Source organism: Hyla sarda, chromosome 3 (genome assembly GCF_029499605.1).
Source record: "Hyla sarda isolate aHylSar1 chromosome 3, aHylSar1.hap1, whole genome shotgun sequence".
In the NCBI taxonomy this organism is placed as follows: domain Eukaryota; kingdom Metazoa; phylum Chordata; class Amphibia; order Anura; family Hylidae; genus Hyla; species Hyla sarda.
In genome coordinates this window covers 337,680,131-337,702,622 of record NC_079191.1, presented here as the reverse complement: position 1 = coordinate 337,702,622, position 22,492 = coordinate 337,680,131, and the positions used below count along the sequence as shown (strand labels likewise).

General features: G+C 44.4%; 1 protein-coding gene across 5 annotated transcripts in view; it reads left to right on the top strand.

Annotated features, from left to right (window-relative positions):
* The window catches only part of EPM2A (EPM2A glucan phosphatase, laforin), a 98,348-nt gene that overhangs the window by 67,973 nt on the left and 7,883 nt on the right, over positions 1 to 22,492 (top strand). For all 5 annotated transcript variants that reach the window (XM_056567393.1, XM_056567392.1, XM_056567391.1 and 2 more), the window contains 2 exons: positions 589 to 763; positions 1,340 to 1,581. In XM_056567393.1, coding sequence (XP_056423368.1) covers positions 589 to 763; positions 1,340 to 1,581 — 417 coding nt within the window. The remainder of the gene's footprint in view (positions 1 to 588; positions 764 to 1,339; positions 1,582 to 22,492) is intronic.

The following is a 22,492-nucleotide window of genomic DNA, read 5'->3' as shown; positions in this document are numbered from 1 at the left end:
CAGAAGAGAAGAAAGAAGAATTACAGCAATCACCAAAACAAATTATATAAGTTTTATTTTAGTTTCGTGCAGATACAATTCATGGGAACATAGACATGAGGAGCACCAGACCTGCAGTTGTTTCGCATGACATCTCTCAAGGCCTCTAAAAGAGCATCATGTGGTCTGGCATTTCTCGTGTCTATGTTCTCATGAATTGTATCTGCAAAAAACGAAAATAAAGCTTGGATAAAATACTTTTTTGGTGAGTGCTGTGAAACTTCTTTTGTCTCTTCTAAACTGGAAAACATTAGTTATGGCAGTAATATTGGCTCTCCCTTTACTGAGTTTTATACACTGCTTAGGAGTAAAAAAGTGGTAACTTTTTTGCCCCATTTTTTCTTGGGAAGCACCAAAGTGTCTAAAGCGTGTCTTGTGCAAGTCATGTAAGCCAGTTTGTTGCCAAGATTTTTGGCCCAGGTCATTTTGATTATCTCTCCCTCTGTGTATCTCATGCAAATTAGCTTAGTTTGCCTTCATTAGTTTTTATTCAGGTACTTTCTGTGTATGATTTTATTTAATCCTACAAATGTATTTTTACATTATTAGGTAATGGACCTCACCATGACCGCTGTTGCATTTATGAAGAAGGTAACATAGTAGACGGTGTCTACTGTTGTCCAATAGGGCATTGGATTGAAACAACTGGACATACTGATGAAATGAAGCACACCACAGACTTCTACTTTCACATTGCAGATAATCAGGCCATACATTTCTCCAGGTACAGTACAGAATGTTCACTTACTAGGAGAAAATGAAATGTAGATACATTGTCTGAGAGTTTGCCAGATTTAACACAGGGGCTCATGCTGTTTGGTAAACTTAGTGCATCTATGAAAAGTTCTTGCTGACTTTATACCATCTATTAGTTGGCTTTATTTGCATCAGTATTTTGCACTCAAATTTTGCACAATATTGTGCACATTTTTACATTTTAAGTCACGCCCTATTGACGGACAAGGTGCAAAAAGTATGTCTACATTCTGTAGATTTGTGTAAAAACAAGACTTACAAGATTTTCACTTTCTTTCATTTTTTTTTTGTAGAAATCAATATTCCTTCTAGATTATAAAAAAAAAATAACAATTTTGTCAAAAGAGGAAAGTGGCAATAACATAAAAATACATATATATATATATATATATATATATATATATATATATATATAAAGTCATCTTAAACAGCTGTCGTTATCTACATGTGGAGTATACAAATAATTTGCATGGTATGTAAGTTTTTGGTTTGCAGGTTTTTTCTTTCTGTTGATACATATATGCCTTTTGTTTCTTAAAATTAGAATACTGCCTAATATCTATCTTGGGAGTTGCCCCCGACAGCTGGAACACATTACCATAAAGATGAAACATGAATTAAAAGTGACTGCTGTCCTAAACTTCCAGACTGAGTGGGATGTTACCCAGAATTCCAAAGGCTGCAATAAGTATCCTGAGCCCATGAGCCCAGACACCATGTTCAGGATATATAATGAAGCTGGACTGACTTATATATGGATCCCTACACCTGATATGAGTACAGAAGGTATGGAATACATTTTAGACATAATATACAATGTCACATTACAATGCCATTATTTTGTATAGTGCTCGTCCAGTTTATGATAACATTTTTAGGCAGACACATTTTATTTGTGGCTTTAAAGGAAAACTGTCAGCTTTCACCCCCCGCACTAACCGGCGGTACTGACTGGTAGTGCGGGGGGACGCTGATCAGTTTGATCCTTACCGTGCCCGGATCCGCCGTGCCGTTCGTCCGAAATCTTCTATTTTCGGAATATGCAAATGAGGTGCTAACTGGCACTGGCCGGGCTTACTGGCACCCTGACATCAGTGCCGCTGGCTGCAGCGCCGCCCAGCTCATCAATATTCCTCCCCTCTCTCTTCATTACCGAGCGGGGAGAAGAGGGAGAGGCGGAGGGAGAGGAGGAATATTGATGAGCTGGGCGGCGCTACTGCCTGCGGCACTGTCGTCAGAGTGCCAGTTAGCTCGGCCGGTGCCAGTTAGCACCTCATTTGCACAAACCGAAAATACAAGATTACGGCCGAAAAGTGTGGCGGCTCCAGGCACGGTAAGGATCAAACTGATCAGCGCCCCCCGCACTACCAGCCAGTACAGCTGGTTAGTGCGAGGGGAGAAAGCTGACAGATTTCCTTATACTTTATTTACATTGTTGTAACTTTTGTGTAAAAGAAAAGACGAACAAACAATCCAGCAATCACTCCAAATAATAGGTGCTCCTGTATTGGCACTGTCTACCTGTTTAAAAGAAGCCTTAAAGCAAATCTGTCATCAGTATCACCCGCACTAACCTATTGGTACAGACTTGTAGTGCAGATGACACTGATAAAAATGATACTTCAGGATCCCCGACCCATGCCTCTGTTCTGGCAATATTTTCTTTTTCTTGATATTCTAGCTTGACGTTTCCTAAACCCCTGAGCCCCCGTGCACGGTGACGTTCTTCATAATTTTTCATAGGAAGTACTTCCTACCGTTGTGCTGCAGCTCCAATGCTGCAGAATTAAGCTCCACTCTGCAGCTCAACACCTCTAGTGCACTGTAAAATATCTTGCAAGAGAGATTTCACATCATACCAGCTGCGCATGTAAAGATGTTGTGCTGCATAGTGAAGCTCCATTTTTCAGCATAGAAGCCTCAGCACAGGGAGGGGAAGCCCTTCCTATGAATATTAAAGGGGTTATTCACCATAAGTTGATTTTAGTACGTACCTGGCAGACAGTAATGGACATACTTAGGAAGGATCTGCGCTTGTCTTGGGGCTAAATATCTATGTTGTGAGATTACCATAACATTGTGGCTAGCTTTTTGTGAACTGGTATTTCCTGTTTGTTTTCTTCTTTTGCCTACAAATCCCATGATTCCATTTTCCTCCCTCCCACACATAAGCAACCCCACCCATTGAAACATAAATAAGCTTCACCCATTCAAAAGACCTGTGGTTTTCAATCAGGGTGCCTACAGCTGTTGCATTAGTTGCAGATTGATCTCTCTCCCACCAAGCGATCCCTCCACCCATTGAAGCAGACCTGTCATCAGCTGACTAATGAGTCAGTTCTCGGCTGCATTGCAACCTGAGAAAAATCTGAGACAACAGTCATCTTGTATGCTGTTGAAAATAAATATTGGGGTGAAAATCACATAAGAATCATGAGAAAACCGTCACACACAGGTACAGACACTATATTATGAACTACACTAACTTTACAGCCCCTGTAGCATAGTCAAATAAATAAATAAATATTCCTGGAATACCCCTTTAATGACCGACGTCACAGTGCACCAAGCTCTTATTAGCATATACTTTTTTTTTTTTTTTTTAAAGATATCACCGGAGCAGAGGCACATATCAGAAAACACTAAGAATCCTCTTCATAATGAACAGTGCAGGCGTGCTGGCTCTGAAGCTCTAATTGACTTTAATGGGAGCTTCAGAACTGAACTGCACAGAAAAGTAATTACCTCAAAAAGCTAAAATATTTTAAAACTAGTAGTAATAGAAAATATATACATTGGGCATCCTTGTATTCGTACCAACCTGAAGAATCAACGTAACATGTCAGTTTGACTGTACAGTGAACGATGTAAAAAAAAAAAAAAAAAAAGCTAAATTACATTGTTTTTGCAAATTAAAGGATATATGCAGTGGTATTTAAATTATCCCCTATCTGCAGTATAAGGGATAAGTGTTTGATCGCAGGGGTCTGACTGCAGGGACCCCCAAGATCTCCTATATGGGGCCCTGGTTCCGCGGTTCTCACCAAACAGGAGGTGTGTGGGCCACAGCATGACGACCCTCCATTTATTTTTATGGGAGAGGTGGAGATGCAGCATTCGTGCATCCCTGCCTCTCCCGTAGAGATGAATGGAGGGGGCATGTCTGTCGACCTCAGTGAGTGCAGATTCGCGGCAGTGCCGGGTCACCATATGGGACATCGCGGGGGCACCAGGGGTCAGACACCCCGTAATCAAACATTTATCCTCTATCCTGCGGATAGGGGATACGTTTTATACTGCTGCAGATCTCCTTTAATCTTGCAGATACTTTGTTTTGCTTTTGTAATATGTTTTATGGAAAAATTAAGGGTGTTATCATTACAAAGTACAATTAGCCACGCCAAAAAAGCTCACGTATGGGTTTGTAGATCAATAAGTGTTTTGGCTATTAGATGACAGGGAGGTAAAAATGAAAACACACAAATTTTATTTGGCGCAGTCCTGAGAAGTTAAAAGACCTTGTACAGCACATCTTGAAAATTCCCATTGACATGGGAGAGACTTTGCTGAGGCACTATAACTACCTTGTGTCTTGTTGCTGTGCTCATGGTGTGAGACTGGTGAAATGAAACTATCTTCCACAGCCTGACCTTTGAATGAGTTTGGATGATCTTAAAGCCTCCTACACAGCTGTTTATGTGTCAGTTAATGACAGGCTTTTAACCTCTATATAAAAATGTATCAGGACTGGGCAGGGAAGGAGTGCACACTATTCTAGCCCACTTCCTACTTGCGTACCTGTCCTAAATAACAGGTACACAACCACGGAGACAGTCCCTTCCTAAATAAGTGAGGGACAATCAAAAAGTCAAAACAATAAACTACAATAATACAGACTCAAGTCAAGGAACAGTAGGAAACAGACAGACTAACAAAGCGAAACTAACACACTCGCACAACAAGTCAAATGTCTACTATCCGTGTCAAGCCATGAGTTGTCAGTGTACAAAATCACTAATACCAGAGAGAATAGTCAGAGAGCGGAGCCAAAGGGTCAAAAAGCCAGATATAACAGATTCAGTATAATGCTAGCTAGAGTACAAACTGAGCCCTTTAGCAGGCAGAGACTGGGAGTAGACTACCAGCTTATATGGAGCCAGAGTAGGTGCTCCAATCAAGGTCAGCTGACCATTCCAGATATGCGTAACCAAAGCAACAAGACCAAACAAAAGCTCTCAAGTTAACCCTTCGGTTGAATATTATGACTTGTTTGGTATAATTGGTTAACCCCTTAAGGACCTAGGGCGTATGGATATGCCCTGACTTTCTGTTACTTAACCTCCTGAGCGGTAATCCCGAGCGTGACTCGGGGTTAATTTTCCCTGCCAGGATCGGTAACCCCGAGTCACGCTCGGGGTAGAATTGCAGAGTTCCCGGCCGGGCTGCACGATATATCGCAAAAGCAATGCGATATAGCGATGCGGCCCCCCGGGAAAACATGCGATGCGGCCCCCCGGGAAGCCAAAGGCTGTCCGGGCATGCTGGGAGTAGTAGTTTCACAACAGTTGGAGGCCCCCTGGTAGAAAAACACTGAGCTAAGTGTAAAAGGAAGAAGTAGTAAAATAAAAAAACCTTTTGCTCACCTAGTCCCGGTCCCTGCAGATGCCGTTCCCCTCCGTGCGCTCTGGTCCCTGCTCTATTCATCTTACAGGACCTTTCACTTTTCAGCCAATCAATGGCCGCAGTGGTGTAAAGCCTGTGATTGGCTGAAGGGGAAAGGACTTGTTCTGCAGCAAATACACTAGGTTTGAAATCTGCCCGGCAAACCTAGTGTATTTGCTGCAGGACAAGAAGGTGACAAGGGGGGGGGGGGGGGGGGGGATAGGAAGAATGTGACAAAGGGGGGAATGTGACAGGGGGGGAATGTGACAGGGGGGGAATGTGACAGGGGGGGAATGTGACAGGGGGGGAATGTGACTGGGGGGGAATGTGACTGGGGGGGAATGTGACTGGGGGGGAATGTGACAAGGGGGGAATGTGACAAGGGGGGGAATGTGACTGGGGGGGGAATGGGACAGGGGGGGATGTGACAGGGGGGGAGGGGAATGTGACATGAAGGGGGGATGTGACGGGGGGAGGGGAATGTGACATGAAGGGGGGATGTGACAAGGGGGGGGGCATGTGACAGGGGGAGGGGAATGTAACATGAAGGGGGAGAATGTGACAAGGGGGGGAATGTGACAAGGGGGGGAGAATGTGACAAGGAGGGGGGAGAATGTGACAAGGAGGGGGGAGAATGTGACGGGGGATGTGACAAGGGAGAGGGGAATGTGACGGGGGAGATGTGAAATGGGCGGAGGGAGATGTGAAATTCAGTTAAAAAAAATTGTACCGCTTTTGGTACACATTTCCAGACAGAATCATACCGCCAGGGAGGTTAAGGACCCAGGACGTATCCATATGCCCGTGGGATTTTCGGTCCCTGCCGCGCGCCGGGCGGGGACCGGACCGGGATTCCTGCTGATATCGTTCAGCAGGCATCCCGTGCAAATGCCAAGGGGGGTCATCAGACCCCCCCGTGTCGGCGATCGCGGCAGATCGTTAGTGAATTCACACTAACGATCTCCCGGGATTCGGGTCATACGGGTCATGTGTGAGCCGATGACCCAGAGATACAAAGTGATCGGGAATGTACAAAACACCCCCTATCACCCACTGTATCTATGGGGAGGTGGCGATTTCGTCACCCCCCCAGGAGCGCTGCTATTGGCTTGACAATCGTCCAGCCAATAGCAGCCGGCAGGGGAGGGGTTAACTGCATCTTCTTGCAGCTCTGCCCGTTAACTGAGTTCAGTAAGCGGGCAAAGCTGCTTGAAGGTGCCAGGGACCCCCCCCTCTGTGCGATCAGAGCCTCCTCAAGGAAGGACATCTGCAGGGACAGAGCAGGGAAAGAATACACTCCAGGGCGAGGTAGGAGTGAGTGTGAAACAGTAAAAAAAAAGTAAAAAAATAAAATAAAATATCCCCCCCCCCGACCCCCTAATAGGTCCCCAAGGGTCGACCATAAATTTTTCAGTGTGACCCAGGCCCTATTAGGGTTCAGGGCGCTGCATTTGCCCCCCCCCCCCCCCCCATTTTTTTTTTTTTGTCCGCAATTTTTTTCCCTCCCTTATATAACGGTGTGTGATTTCTAATCACACACTGTTATATCTAATAGTTACACCAAGCACTCACTACATATATCATACATTCTTTTTTGGCCCTGTCCAATGAATGGTACGCTGTCTGTCCGGCCGAAATGAGGACATTTTGGGGCCTAGTGCTGCACATGGGCCTGGTCAAAAAGCCAAGTGTCAGGCAGTACTGGAGCAGTGACGTCCTATACCAGACCCCGCTGTACAGTATGGCCATGGCACGGAAGCGGTTCGAGGCCATTCGGAAATGCCTTCATTATGCAGATAATGAGGCATGTCCACCCAGAGGTGATCCTGCCTATGACCGGCTTTACAAAGTGAGGCCGGTCATCGATCACTTTGGGGCCAAATTTTTGGAGGCCTACGTACCACTTAGGGAGCTCTCTGTAGATGAGTCTCTCATCAATTTTAAGGGGAGACTCATATTCCGCCAGTATATTCCCTCGAAGCGGGCGGGGTATGGCATGAAGCTTTATAAACTTTGTGAGAGTACCTCCGGGTACACTTACAAGTTTAGGGTGTTTGAGGTACGAGATTCCCGTATTGAACCCCCAGATTGTTCCCCCACTCTGGGTGTTAGCAGGAAAATCGTTTGGGACCTTATGCACCCATTGCTGGAAAAGGGTTACCACGTGTACGTGGACAACTTTTATACCAGCATCCCTCTCTTCACATCCCTTGCCACCAGATCCACGTCCGCTTGTGGGACCATGCGGAAGAATCAGAGAGGCCTCTCTTTAAATTTTCTGCAGACACCTATGCCCAAGGGTGAATTCCGTGCCCTTGCCCATGAAAACCTGTTGCTGGTCAGGTATAAGGATAAGAGTGATGTCCTTATGCTTACCACAATTCATGGCAACGGCAGCTCACCTGTCCCTGTGCGAGGTACCACAACAACGGTCCTCAAGCCCGATTGTATTCTGGACTACAATCGGTATATGGGGGAAGTTGATCTTTCTGATCAAATCCTGAAGCCATATAACGCCAAGCGGAAAACACAGGTATGGTACAAGAAAGTTGCGGTCTACTTGGTACAGGTTGCCATGTACAACTCTTTTGTACTGTACCAGAACGCTGGCAGCACAGGGACATTCCTCCAGTTCCAAGAAGAAGTCCTAAAGGCCCTGATCTTTGCTGACCGGGAAAGAGCAGGCCGGAGTTCAGAAGGAACTGAAGTAATAGGTGCCAGGATCGTCCCAGGCCAACACTTTCCAGATGAGATCCCCCACACTGGAAAGAAGGTACGAACCCAGAAAAAATGCAGAGTGTGTCACAGGAGGGGGATACGGAAGGACACAACCTATCAATGTGACACTTGCCCCGATCATCTGGGCCTCTGCATTAAAAACTGCTTCAGGGAGTATCACACTTCCATGCGGTACTAAATTTTCCCTTTTCATTAGAATTTTCCATAATTTGACCCCAATGTACCAAGTCCAGAGTACATTCCAAATTTTTACCCCATAAAACCACTAAATTGCCCCAAAGAAATTTGCAGCAAAAAAAATAAATAAATAAACTGATAAGACCTCTGGGGGTATTTTTTCAAAAAAACGGGTCATGGGTCACTGAGTCACTATCATCGGGACTTTTTATGTTCCCTCAAATGCGCAGCGCTCTCTCTCCACCTGAGCGGGGTAACAGGTTAGGGACAACAGGTTTGAGGCAACAGGTTAGGGACGGCCACACACATCACATTCCCAGAATGATGATTCAGAGCATAGGGTTTGGGGTGGGCATATTCTTTAGTTTTGGCTATGCTCTGGGTCATCATTCTGGGAACATAACCTGTTTTATAATTTTATGTCACACTGTACCCCATTTTAGTAACTTACCATGTAACCTTTATTAATTACCCCATGTAATGCCCCTTGAGGGGGGGTCCCACTGCTCTGGCTCCACAGGCAGCGATTTCGAAGCTCAAGGCCCCTGACTGCACTCCTGTTCTCCTGTGACCGGTCCAGATATGAGGTATGTCCTTATTCCAAAGAAATGTATTTACAAATGTAAAATTTTTTTGCTGTCCTGGCACTAAATGCGACAGACATGCCCCCCCCATTTCAGCAAAATTTGCAAATGTGACTCCTTCTCTTCTGAGCATTGTAGTGCGCCGCAGTGCACTTGACGTCCACACATGGGGTATTACCATACTCAGAAGAGATGGGTTTACACATTTTGGGGGGCATTACCCCTTCTAAAAATTTAAAATTTGGGGAAAAATCTGCATTTTAGTAAAAAAAAAAAAAAAAAAATCATTTACACATCCAAAGTAGTCAAACACCTGTGGGGTGGTAAGGCTCACTGGACCCCTTGTTACGTTCCTTGAGGGGTGTAGTTTCCAAAATAGTATGCCATGTGTTTGTTTTTTTTTTTTTACTGTTCTGGCACCATAGGGGCTTCCTAAATGCGACATGCCCGCCAAAAACCATTTCTGCAAAATGTGCTTTCCAAAAACCAAATGTGACTCCTTCTCTTCTGAGCATTGTAGTGCACCCACAGTGCACTTGACGTCCACACATGGGGTATCACCATACTCAGAAGAGATGGGTTACAAATTTTGGGGGGCATTTTCTCCTATTACCCCTTGTAAAAATGTAAAATTTTGGGGAAAACTAGCATTTTAGTGAAACATTTTTTTTTTCATTTACACATGCAAATTTAACGAAAAGTCGTCAAACACCTGTGGGGTGTTAAGGCTCACTGTACCCCTTGTTACGTTCCTTGAGGGGTGTAGTTTCAAAATAGTATGCCATGTGTTTTTTTTTTACTGTTCTGGCACCATAGGGGCTTCCTAAATGCGACATGCCCTGGAAAACCATTTCTGCAAAATGTGCTTCCCAAAAGCCAAATGTGACTCCTTCTCTTCTGAGCATTGTAGTGCGCCCGCAGTGCACTTGACGTCCACACATGGGGTATTACCATACTCAGAAGAGATGGGGTTACAAATTTTGGGGGGCATTTTCTCCTATTACTCCTTGCAAAAAGAAAAATTTTTGGGGAAAACTAGCATTTTAGTGAAAAAAATTATTTATTAACACATCCAACTTTGACATAAAGTCATGAAACACCTGTGGGGTGTGAAGGCTCACTGTACCCCTTGTTACGTTCCTTGAGGGGTGTAGTTTCCAAAATAGTATGCCATGTGTTTTTGTTTTTCTGTTCTAGCACCATAGGGGCTTCTTAAATGTGACATGCCCCCCAAAAACAATTTCAGAAAAACTCACTCTCCAAAATCCCATTGTCGCTCCTTCCCTTCTGAGCCCTCTACTGCGCTTGCCGAACACTTGACATACACATATGAGGTATTTCCTTACTCAAGAGAAATTGGGTTACACATTTTAGCAAGATTTCTCTCCTTTTACCCCTTGTAAAAATTCAAAAACTGGGTTTCCAAGAACATGTGAATGTAAAAAATGAAGATTTTGAATTTTCTCCTTCACTTTGCTGCTATTCCTGTGAAACACCTAAAGGGTTAACACACTTACTGAATGTCATTTTGGATACTTTGAGGGGTGCAGTTTTTATAATTGGGTCATTTGTGGGGTATTTCTAATATGAAGGCTCTTCAAATCCACTTTAAAACTGAACTGGTCCCTGCAAAATTCCGATTTTGAAAATTTTGTGAAAAATTGGAAAATTGCTGCTGAACTTTGAAGCCCTCTGATGTCTTCCAAAAGTAAAAACATGTCAACTTTATGATGCAAACATAAAGTAGTCATATTGTGTATGTGGATCAATGTATAATTTATTTGGAATGTCTATTTTCCTTATACGCAGAGAGCTTCAAAGTAAAAAAAATGCAAAAGAATTTTCGGCCTCAAAATAATTATTTTCTTGCTATGTAATACATTTAATGGTAAAATAAAGGCAGGGCCGGTGCCACCCATTGGCAGAGTAGGCTCTTGCCTAGAGTTCCTTCTTGAAGAGGGCACCGCCACAGCCACAGTTTTTTTTTTTGTGAATCTGTCAGGAGCGCAGCGCTGTACTGTGTATGTGATGTGAAAATGCTGCCCTCCTGACAGCCAGCAGCAAAGCCAGATAGAGGAGTGCAGAACTTCCCCTCCTCAGCATGATCATTTATCACACAGACTCACAGTGCTGTGCTCCTGACAGCAGGCAGCCAGGTAGAGGAGCGCAGAACATTGACACGACCATATGATTTTCACACTAAGTTACCGCTGACGCCACAGCCAGACTGACAGGTCTGATGACTGGGATCGAGAGGTGGAGTTACTGCAGTGCAAGGACAGCAGCGTCTTGTGCCTCTATTGATGGGGTGGTAAGTGCTGCAAGAGACTGGAGCCCACTCTGGAGCACAAAGAGTAGGTAGAGAAACGGAAATGGATCACCCCTATAGTGTGAGCTTGTAACCTGCTCCTGTGTTTTCTGTTTATTCATTCATTGGAAGTATGTTGTCATTGTAGAGCACTGATCTCAAACCTCTGGCTCTCCAGGTGGTTGCAAAACTACAACTCCCAGCATGTCAAAGCATGCTGGAACTTGTAGTTTTGTTATAAATGGAGAGCTTACTGACTTTTAGTTTAAGTTCAGTGCAGAACTACATATCCCTGTATGCCTTGGTAGCTTGGTAATTTTGCAATGTATGGAGAGCGTAAAAGGGGCATGTCAAAGGGGCGTGTAAATAGGAGGAGTCAATGAGTGGCGACAAAATTAGCTTTTGCCTAGGGTGGTAAAAATCCTTATAGAATTAGAAGGGATCTTGTAGACATAGAGGTTAGGTCACAGATTATACACTGGATATCATCGATATTGCCCTGTTTGTTCATAGCCATCATTAAGACTCCTCTAGGTCAGGACATAGCAGTATTAGACTTTAAGATATTATTTTCCGGTTAAGTAGTGCTTCTAATAGAGGAAACTAATGTAATATTTTTTTCAGAATGATAATTATTGTATTTTTCTACCTAATATTTTTGTTACTTAGATGCCATGAGGCAGAACCACCTAGTGTCACAGTAAATTATAACATTTTTCTCTGTTATATTTATAAAGAACAGCAGGGACATTTCTGTCATTTTCTAAATTGGAAAGGTTATTGTGACTAATAGTGTCCATTTCCTCTACTAAATAAGCTATCAGGATTCCTAAAGATTCCTAGGAGTGTCCCATATTTCATATTGTAGATCCATAAAAATTATATATTTGGAAAGTTCCAGAGGTTGCCAGTAGATCATTTGTTTTACTTAGAGTCTTTCTTTGGCATTGTGACTTACAGACAAAGCTGTCATTTTCATTGGATCTTGGCAAACAAGACTTTACGTACTGTAAGAGAACAAAATAGCGATAGAATGAGGCAGTCCTTTATATCATCTATGCATTAGCTTTATAATGAAGCTGGAACTTGTGGTGACTAGGACATGAAAACATATTGGCTTTCTTCAACCCTTCCTAATGAGCATATAAAAAAGGAATCAATGCAAACATCCATCATCCTAAAACATTTTGTCTCATTGGTATGTGCCATTCCACATAAAAAAATAAATGACTTTTATTTAGGGCAATTTACTTCATTTCCCAGGATATAGAAACATGACTTTTAAAATTATAACAAGATAATATATCAGAGCAAGGAAGAAGAACGCTATGCTGTTTATGAAGACCAATTTTACCTCTGCGTCTGTATAACAAAGATAATGTTTCTTCCAAATGAATGTTAAAGTACTTCCCAATTACCTGCACAGATGTTTCTACACAACATTCTATACAGTGGAAAGATTTAATAATACCTGCATGCCTTCTCTTGGGTAGCCCCGCTGTATTTTGCTGTACAGCCTGTGCCACATCCCTCATCATTGTGTATAACTGTGGGGAAATAAAGCGCACACTATAAGAAATGTAAGCATTGTCAAAATCTATCATAACTGCTCCTTAAGATGGAAACTTGGGGGACCCAAGGCTGTTCTGGGATTGTTATTTGATTCAACTTTCACACAGACTTGTCAAAAGTTTAGATTGGTCAGGGTCTTAGTGCTGAGACCCCCTCGGATCATTTGTTGTAGCTGGAAGAAGGGTTCAGCAGCGTACTTCACTCCCTAGCTCGGCTCTCAATCCAAATGATTGTCAGAGGTGGGCTCCATTATAGTCTGTAAAGTAATCTCCTGTAATTAGTGGGACTGCGCACCGAGCTAGGGAGTGAAGAGCAGTGCTGAGCCCTTCTACCGGCTATAACTTACAACCAATCTGAAATTTTGTTATATATGTGAGGCATGTCAAAAGTTGGATGAAATAACAGTTGTGTTTATAATCACAATAATGTAAAGGTATAAAAATTGAAATGTGTCGTTAGAAAATGACTCTTTGTTTAATTTTTTTGACATATTTTGGTTAAAAAAAATAATAATCTTTTTCAAACTTTCTGTCTACCGTATATACTCGAGTATAAGCCGAGTTTTTCAGCACCATTTATCGTGCCAAAAACGTCCCCCTCGGCTCATACTCGAGTGATGGGGAAAAAAAAATAATTTGCAGGCATACCGGTGGGGGTGGCGAGGGGATGGGCCCGGCCGTCCATCGTTGCCCATCTATGTTGCAGGGACTGTCCGACTTCCAGTGGGGGGGGTGAGCCGGTCTGGGCTGTCCATCTTGACCAGGAGGCCCTCTTCTCCGCTCCGGGATGGCCCTGGACTAGTGACGCTGCATTGACGCCATGCAGGGGCATCCCTATGTGACGGCGTCAATGCAGCGTCACTAGTCCGGGGCCAGCCCACTGCGGAGAAGAGGGCCTCTCGGTCAAGATTGTTGGCCTAACCGGCTTACCCTCCCCACTAGAAGTCGGACGTTCCCTGCAGCGACGTTGGACGGCTGCTAGGGAAGGACCCACAGAGCTGCAACTGGGGAGGTGAGTAGACAACAAGAGAGGGGTGTCTGGATGATGACAGGGGGGATATGAGGGGGATCTGGATAATGATATGGAAGGCAAGGGGGATCTTTATGATGGAGGGGATGAGTGGGGTCTGGATGATGACGTGGGATATGAGGGGGATCTGGATAATGATATGGGGGCAACGGGGATCTGTATGATCTGGGGATCAGGGGGGTCTGAATGATGACAGGAGGGATGGGGGGGGCGTCTGGATGATGACAGTGGGAGTCAGCATGATGACAGAGGAGGGCGGGATGATGACCGGGGGGTGGGGAATGATGATGGGGTGGATGATGTATTTCCCACCCTAGGCTTATACTCGAATCAATAGGTTTTCCTGGGTTTTTGGGGGGAAATTAGGGGCCTCGGCTTATATTCGGAACAGCTAATACTCGAGTTTATACGGTATTCCATATTTTTACTTTCTATATTATGAAAAATCCTAAAATCTTGCAGTTATTATTCTGGCCACTAAGCATCTGCACAGAGCATACCTAGAAAACTTTTCCCATAGAAGTCAGTTGGATCGCCTCCAGTCTATTGTTCTAAAAGGAATGTTAAAGTGTCCCCTGGGCACCCAATTCCCTATACAATATCCATCAGCTTTTTCAAAAGTTTCCTACATACCTGGTCCTGGTTAGCAACCCTTGTATCTTCTTTAGACAGAGGAATCATGATTGTTAATATTTGATACTGTTGTTTGATGTAATAGCCTAAAGGGAAACTTACACCCACATTAAAGAGTAGCTATCACTAACTTAAATTTCCCTGATCCCCCTCCCCATCTGTCCCTGACACTTAACTACATCTATCCCTGTATTTATTTTTTCAAAATCCCCATAAAAATACCTTTTTTAGATCAGCTTCAGTAGCTCAGAGTTGAGCTCTCTGTGGAGGGCAGGAAGCGGACGGCCCCGGCAGGTGCATCGTCATCTGAAGCCTGGTCGGGGCTCGCTTCTGCCCGTCTCCTCTCTCTCCTGCCACTTGCGCGCTGCAATGAATGAGGTGAGGGATATTTAAATTTTGCGCACGCACGAGCTCTCTGCTCGCTCTCTGCCTGTATAGGAAACAGACAGAGAGCGAGCAAAGTGCTCGTGCACGCACGGTGCGCAAAAATTTTAATATCCCCGTCCCTTGCATCTCCCTCTCCTCATTCATGTGAATGTGCATTCCGGACCACGCTGTGCCCCGCTGCCCGGCCAGCGTTGGTCCAAACGTGATCAACGTCAGGGGAGGAAAAGTAATCCTGAGCCATATAGGGTGACACCTAGTGGCCAGGTTTTCAAATGTAAAAAAAAAACATGTATAACATGATTTTTTTTAAAATAAAATATACTACAAACATTTTTCTTTTTACATAATCTATTTAATAATTTTTTTTATTTTTTATGAGAGTACCCATTTAAACTCAATATACTGGGTTATAGTGCAGGTGAACAGCAATAAATAGAATCATACTTACTTTATTAAGTACAGTATTGCCAGAGTTATGTCACTTTAACCTCCACTTGCTATTGCGCTGCTATGCGCAATGAAGGTGAAGAGCCAATTCACTTCCCTCCTCCTCCGCTCTGCCCACCTCTGCCATGAATATGCTAATGTCACTGCCAGCATGTGAGCGCTGTGCTCTTGTAGCAGAACAAAGGCGCCGCTGCCTCTCTTCACCCGACTTTTTGGATTATTTTTGCTTCAAAAGTACAAACGTTCCAGATGATTTTATCAGACTATTTTTGCTCCAAAAGTACAGACAATTTCTAAGCCATAAAATACACAGACAAGAAAATGTAATATCCATATAGCCTGAAATGTCAAAAGGGTGTAAAATAATATGTGCCCTTCAAGGACACAGCCCACGAATAGAAAATCATAGAGCAGGTTTAATAATTTTAATTGTGCAATGAATCTATATTTGTATAGAATGGTGAAATTGCCACAATAATTAGATAGGAATAAAAGATTGAAATGAAGAATTGTAAAAGAAGACTGTAAAAGATTATAGACTTTTATTCTATAAAAACATGAGTCAATGATTTTGAAAGGTGATTTTCTTTTTGAATGAAGAAGAAATATGAAGATTATAGCTAGCATAGAGTTACCGACTCACCTATTCATAATTAAACTGATTGGCTATAAAGGATATATTGATTTCTATTCAGAACAGACCAATACTTTGTAGTGGGATTCCAACAGAGCTAGCAGAGCTAAGACTCTATTCATAAATTATAACCTGATATGGACAGTTAAAGGGGTACTCCGGGCTTAGACATCTTATCCCCTATCCAAAGGATAGGGGATAAGATGCCTGATCGGGGGAGTCCCGCCGCTGGGGACCCCCGGGATCTTGCACGCGGCACCCCGTTTGTAATCAGTCCCCGGAGCGTGTTCGCTCCGGGTCTGATTAACGGCAACCACGCGGCCAGCGGCGTGTGATGTCACGCCTCCGCCCCCGTGTGACCTCACGCTCTGCCCCTCAATGTAAGCCTATGGGAGGGGGCGTGATAGCTGTCATGCCCCCTCCCCTAGGCTTGCATTGAGGGGCGGAGCGTGATGTCACACGGGGGCGGAGGCGTGACGTCACGCCGCCGGCCGTGTGGTCGCCGGTAATCAGACCCGGAGCGAACGCGCTCCGGGGACTGATTACAAACAGGGTGCCGCGTGCAAGATCCCGGGGGTCCCCAGCGGCGGGACTCCCGCGATCAGGCATCTTATCCTGGTGCGTTAAGTACCACCGCACCAGGACGTACATTTACGTCCTGCGTCCTTAAGGGGTTAAAGGGGTTCTCCGGTGCTTTTTATTAAAAGTTTTTTATTTGCAAATGTGGTATCAAAAAAAAGTACAGATCATGGCGCAAAAAATGAGCCCTCATACCGCCGCTTATACGGAAAAATAAAAAGTTATAGGTCATCAAAATAAAGGGATTATAAACGTACTAATTTGGTTAAAAAGTTTGTGATTTTTTTTAAGCACAACAATAATATAAAAGTATGTAATAATGAGTATCATTTTAATCGTATTGACCCTCAGAATAAAGAACACACATAATTTTTACCGTAAATTGTGCGGCGTGAAAACGAAACCTTCCAAAATTAGCAAAATTGTGTTTTTCTTTTTAATTTCCCCACAAAAATAGTGTTTTTTGGTTGCGCCATACATTTTATGGTATAATGAGTTATGTCATTACAAAGGACAACTGGTCATGCAAAAAACAAGCCCTCATACTAGTCTGTGGATGAAAATATAAAAGAGTTATGATTTTTAGAAGGCGAGGAGGAAAAAATGAAAACGTAAAAATTAAATTGTCTGAGTCCTTAAGGCCAAAATGCGCTGAGTCCTTAAGGGGTTAACTGCAGTGTGCCAAATGTCAAAGGGATAAAAGGAAACAATAGCTTAAAAATATACATAAAATTATTGTCCCGGATATCCACTACTAATTTCTGGACTATTATCAGGGCTAGATAAAAAAAAAAAAAAAAAAAAATAATAATAATAATAATAATAATAATATATATATATATATATATATATATATATATATATATATATGTTACAAATCAAACACAAGTTTACAGTATTTGGTTAGGAAAGTGTTACGCCGAGTGCTCCGGGTTCCCACTCCTCCCCGGAGCGCTCGCAGCGTTCTCCTGTTCGCAGCGCCCCAGTCAGACCCGCTGACCAGGAGCGCTGCGATAATGTCCCTAGCCGTGATGCGATCCGCGATGCGGGACGCGCCCGCTCGCGATTCGCATCCTGGCTCGCTTACCAGACTCGTTCCCCGTCTGTGCTGTCCCGGCGCGTGCGGCCCCGCTCCCTAGAGCGCGCGCGCCGGCTCTTTAAGATTTATAGGGCCAGTGCACCAATGATTGGTGCCTGGCCCAATCTGTCTAATTAGTCTCCACCTGCTCCCTGTCTATTTAACCTCACTTCCCCCTCACTTCCTTGCCGGATCTTGTTGCCATTGTGCCTTGAGAAAGCGTTCCTTGTGTATCCCAAGCCAGTGTTCCTGACCTCTTGCTGTTGCCCCTGACTACGATCCTTGCTGCCTGCCCTGACCTTCTGCTACGTCCGACCTTGCTCTGGCCTAATCCCTTGTACCACGCCTATCTCAGCAGTCAGAGAGGTTGAGCCGTTGCCGGTGGATACGACCTGGTTGCTACCGCCGCTGAAAGACCATCCCGCTTTGCGGTGGGCTCTGGTGAATACCAGTAGCAACTTAGAACCGGTCTGCCGGCACGGTCCACGCCAATCCCTTGCTGACACAGAGGATCCACATCCAGCCTGCCGAATCCTAACAGTAGATCCGGCCATGGATCCTGCTGAGGTGCCGCTGCTAAGTCACGCTGACATATTCACGGTGGTCGCCCAGCAATCCCAACTGATCGCCCAACAAGGTCACGAGCTGTCGCAATTGACCGCCATGCTACAGCAACTTCAGTCACAGCTAGAGCAACAACCATCTCCTCCGCCGGCTCCTGCACCTCCTCGGCAGCGAGTGGCCGCTCCTAACCTCCGCTTGTCCCTGCCGGACAAATTTGATGGGGACTCTAGACTATGCCGTGGTCTCCTGTCTGGGAAGGCCCTGTCATGGGCCACACCACTCTGGGCACCTCTCTCACAGTATCCTTTGCAATCTACCCCTGTGCCTCCCGCCGAGGAGGCTATGCAAGTGGATCAGTCTCGCCTGACCCATGAGGAGAGGACTCGCCGCAGAGATAAAAATTTATGTCTGTACTGCGCTAGTACCGAACATTTCTTGGTGGATTGCCCTATTCGTCCTCCCCGTCTGGGAAACGCACGCACCCAGCTCACGTGGGAGTGGCGTCTCTTGGTCTGAAGTCTTCTTCTCCACGTCTCACTTTGCCCGTACGGATTTCTCCTTCTGCCAACTCCTCCTTCTCAGCTCTGGCCTTCTTGGACTCTGGTTCTGCGGGAAATTTTATTTTGGCCTCTTTTGTTAATAAGTTCAACATCCCTGTGACCCGTCTCGCCAAGCCGCTCTACATTTCCTCGGTCAACGGAGTAATTTTGGACTGCACTGTGCGTTACCATACAGAACCCCTGCTCATGAACAATGGACTGCATCACAAAAAAATTGAACTTTTTGTTTTGCCCAACTGCACCTCTGAAGTCCTCCTCGGTCTGCCATGGCTCCAACGCCACTCTCCTACCCTTGACTGGACCACCGGGGAGATCAAGAGCTGGGGTGCTACTTGCCACAAAAAATGCCTCACGTCTGCTCCCAGTCCCGTCTGTCAAACCTCAGTGTCTCCTCCTTTACCTGGTCTACCCAAGGCCTATCAGGACTATGCTGTGTCTCCTCCTCATAGCCCCCGTCCTGGTAACACTCTGCCCCGTGCCAAGCTTCACCCTCTTCCCCCCCCTCCCCACTCCCGCGCCTTCTGGTTTGCCCGCTGTTGATGAGGTTTCCCGGGACTTCTCCACCATCTGGAAAGAGACTCAAAAATCCCTCATACAGGCCTCATCCCGGATGAAGAAACATGCCGACAAAAAAAGAACTCCTCCTGTCTCTTCCTTGAGACAAAGTGTGGCTCTCCGCCAAGTATATTCGCTTCCGTGTCCCCAGTTATAAACTGGGATCACGTTATCTTGGACCCTTTAAAATCAAGTGCCAAATCAATCCTAAATCCTACAAACTCCTTCTTCCCCCTTCTCTCCATATTTCTAACGCTTTTCATGTCTCTCTCCTTAAACCGCTTATCCTTATCCGCTTCTCTCCTAAGGTTGTTGCTCCTACTCCTGTCTCCGGATCCTCAAATGTCTTCTCGGTTAAAGAAATTTTCGCGTCTAAGACGCTCAGAGGTAAAAAAAAAAAATTCTTGTAGATTGGGAGAATTGCGGCCCTGAGGAGAGGTCATGGGTACCCGAGGATAACATTCTCGACAAGGACCTAATTCACAAATTTTCAAGTTCCAAAAAGAGGGGGAGACCCAAGGGGGGGGGGGTACTGTTACGCCGAGCGCTCCGGGTTCCCGCTCCTCCCCGGAGCGCTCGCAGCGTTCTCCTGTTCGCAGCGCCCCGGTCAGACCCGCTGACCGGGAGCGCTGCGATAATGTCCCTAGCCGTGATGCGATCCGCGATGAGGGACGCGCCCGCTCGCGATTCGCATCCCGGCTTGCTTACCAAACTCGTTCCCTGTCTGTGCTGTCCCGGCGCGCGGCCCCGTTCACTAGGGCGCGCGCGCGCCGGCTCTTTAACCCCTTAAGGACCAGGCCATTTTACACCTTAAGGACCGGAGCGTTTTTTTGCAATTCTGACCACTGTCACTTTAAACATTAATAACTCTGGAATGCTTTTAGTTATCATTCTGATTCTGAGATTGTTTTTTCGTGACATATTCTACGTTAACTTAGTTGTAAAATTTTATGGTAACTTGCATCCTTTCTTGGTGAAAAATTCCCAAATTTGGTGAAATTTTTTTTGCATTTTTCTAACTTTGAAGCTCTCTGCTTGTAAGGAAAATGGATATTCAAAATATATTTTTTTTGTGTTCACATATACAATATGTCTACTTTATGTTTGCATCATAACATTTATGAGTTTTTACTTTTGGAAGACACCAGAGGGCTTCAAAGTTCAGCAGCAATTTTGAAATTTTTCACAAAATTTTCAAACTCACTATTTTTCAGGGACCAGTTCAGTTTTGAAGTGGATTTGAAGGGTCTTCATATTAGAAATACCCCATAAAAACCCCATTATAAAAACTACACCCCCCAAAGTATTCAAAATGACATTCAGTAAGTGTATTAACCCTTTAGGTGTTTCACAGGAATAGCAGCAAAGTGAAGGAGAAAATTCAAAATCTTCATTTTTTACACTCGCATGTTCTTGTAGACCCAATTTTTGAATTTTTGCAAGGGGTAAAAAGGAGAATATTTTTACTTGTATTTGAAACCCAATTTCTCTCGAGTAAGCACATACCTCATATGTCTATGTTAATTGTTCGGCGGGCGCAGTAGAGGGCTCAGAAGGGAAGGAGCGTCAAATGGTTTTTGGGGGGCATGTCACCTTTAGGAAGCCCCTATGGTGCAAAAAAAAACCACATGGCATACCATTTTGGAAACTAGACCCCTCAGGGAACGTAACAAGACGTAAAGTGAACCTTAATACCCCACAGAAGATTCACGACTTTTGCATATGTTAAAAAAATATATAATTTTTTACTTAAAATGCTTGGTTTCCCAAAAATTTTACATTTTTAAAAAGGGTAATAGCAGAAAATACCCCCCAAAATTTGAAGCCCAATTTCTCCCGATTCAGAAAACACCCCATATGGGGGTGAAAAGTGCTCTGCTGGCGCACTACAGGTCTCAGAAGAGAAGGAGTCACATTTGGCTTTTTGAAAGCAAATTTTGCTCTGGAGGCATGCCGCATTTAGGAAGCCCTTTTGGTGCCAGAACAGCAAAAAAAAACCACATGGCATACTATTTTGGAAACTAGACCCCTCAGGGAACACAACAAGGGGTAATGTGAACCTTAATACCCTACAGGTGTTTCACGACTTTTGCATATGTAAAAAAAATATATATTTTTTTTACCTAAAATGCTTGGTTTCCCAAAATTTTTACAATTTTAAAAAGGGTAATAGCAGAAAATACCCCCCAAAATTTGAAGCCCAATTTCTCCCGATTCAGAAAACACCCCATATGGGGATGAAAAGTGCTCTGCTGGCGCACTACAGGTCACAGAAAGAAGAAGTCACATTTAGCTTTTTGAAAGCAAATTTTGCTCTGGGGGCATGCCGCATTTAGGAAGCCCCTATGGTGCCAGAACAGCAAAAAAAAAAACACATGGCATGCCATTTTGGAAACTAGACCCCTCGGGGAACGTAACAAGGGGTAATGTGAACCTTAGTACCCTACAGGTGTTTCACGACTTTTGCATATGTAAAAAAATATATATATTTTTTTACCTAAAATGCTTGGTTTCCCGAAATTTTTACAATTTTAAAAATGATAAAAGCAGAAAATACCCCCCAAAATTTGAAGCCCAATTTCTCCCAATTAAGAAAACACCCCATATGGGGGTGAAAAGGGCTCTGCTGGCGCACTACAGGTCTCAGAAGAGAAGGAGTCACATTTGGCTTTTTGAAAGCAAATTTTGCTCTGGGGGCATGCCGCATTTAAGAAAGCCCCTATGGTGCCAGAACAGGAAAAAAAAAACACATGGCATACCATTTTGGAAACTAGACCCCTTGGGGAACGTAACAAGGGGTAATTGTAACCTAAGGGTAATAGCAGAAAATACCCCCCCAAAATTTGTAACACAATTTCTCCCGAGTACGGCGATACCCCATATGTGGCCCTAAACTGTTGCCTTGAAATACGACAGGGCTCCAAAGTGAGAGCGCCATGCGCATTTGAGGCCTGAATTAGGGACTTGCATAGGGGTGGACATAGGGGTATTCTACGCCAGTGATTCCCAAACAGGGTGCCTCCAGCTGTTGTAAAACTCCCAGCATGCCTGGACAGTCAACGGCTATCTGGCAATACTGGGAGTAGTTGTTTTGCAACAGCTGGAGGCTCCGTTTTGGAAACAGTGGCGTACCAGACGTTTTTCATTTTTATTGGGGAGGGGAGGGGGGTTGTATAGGGGTATGTGTAT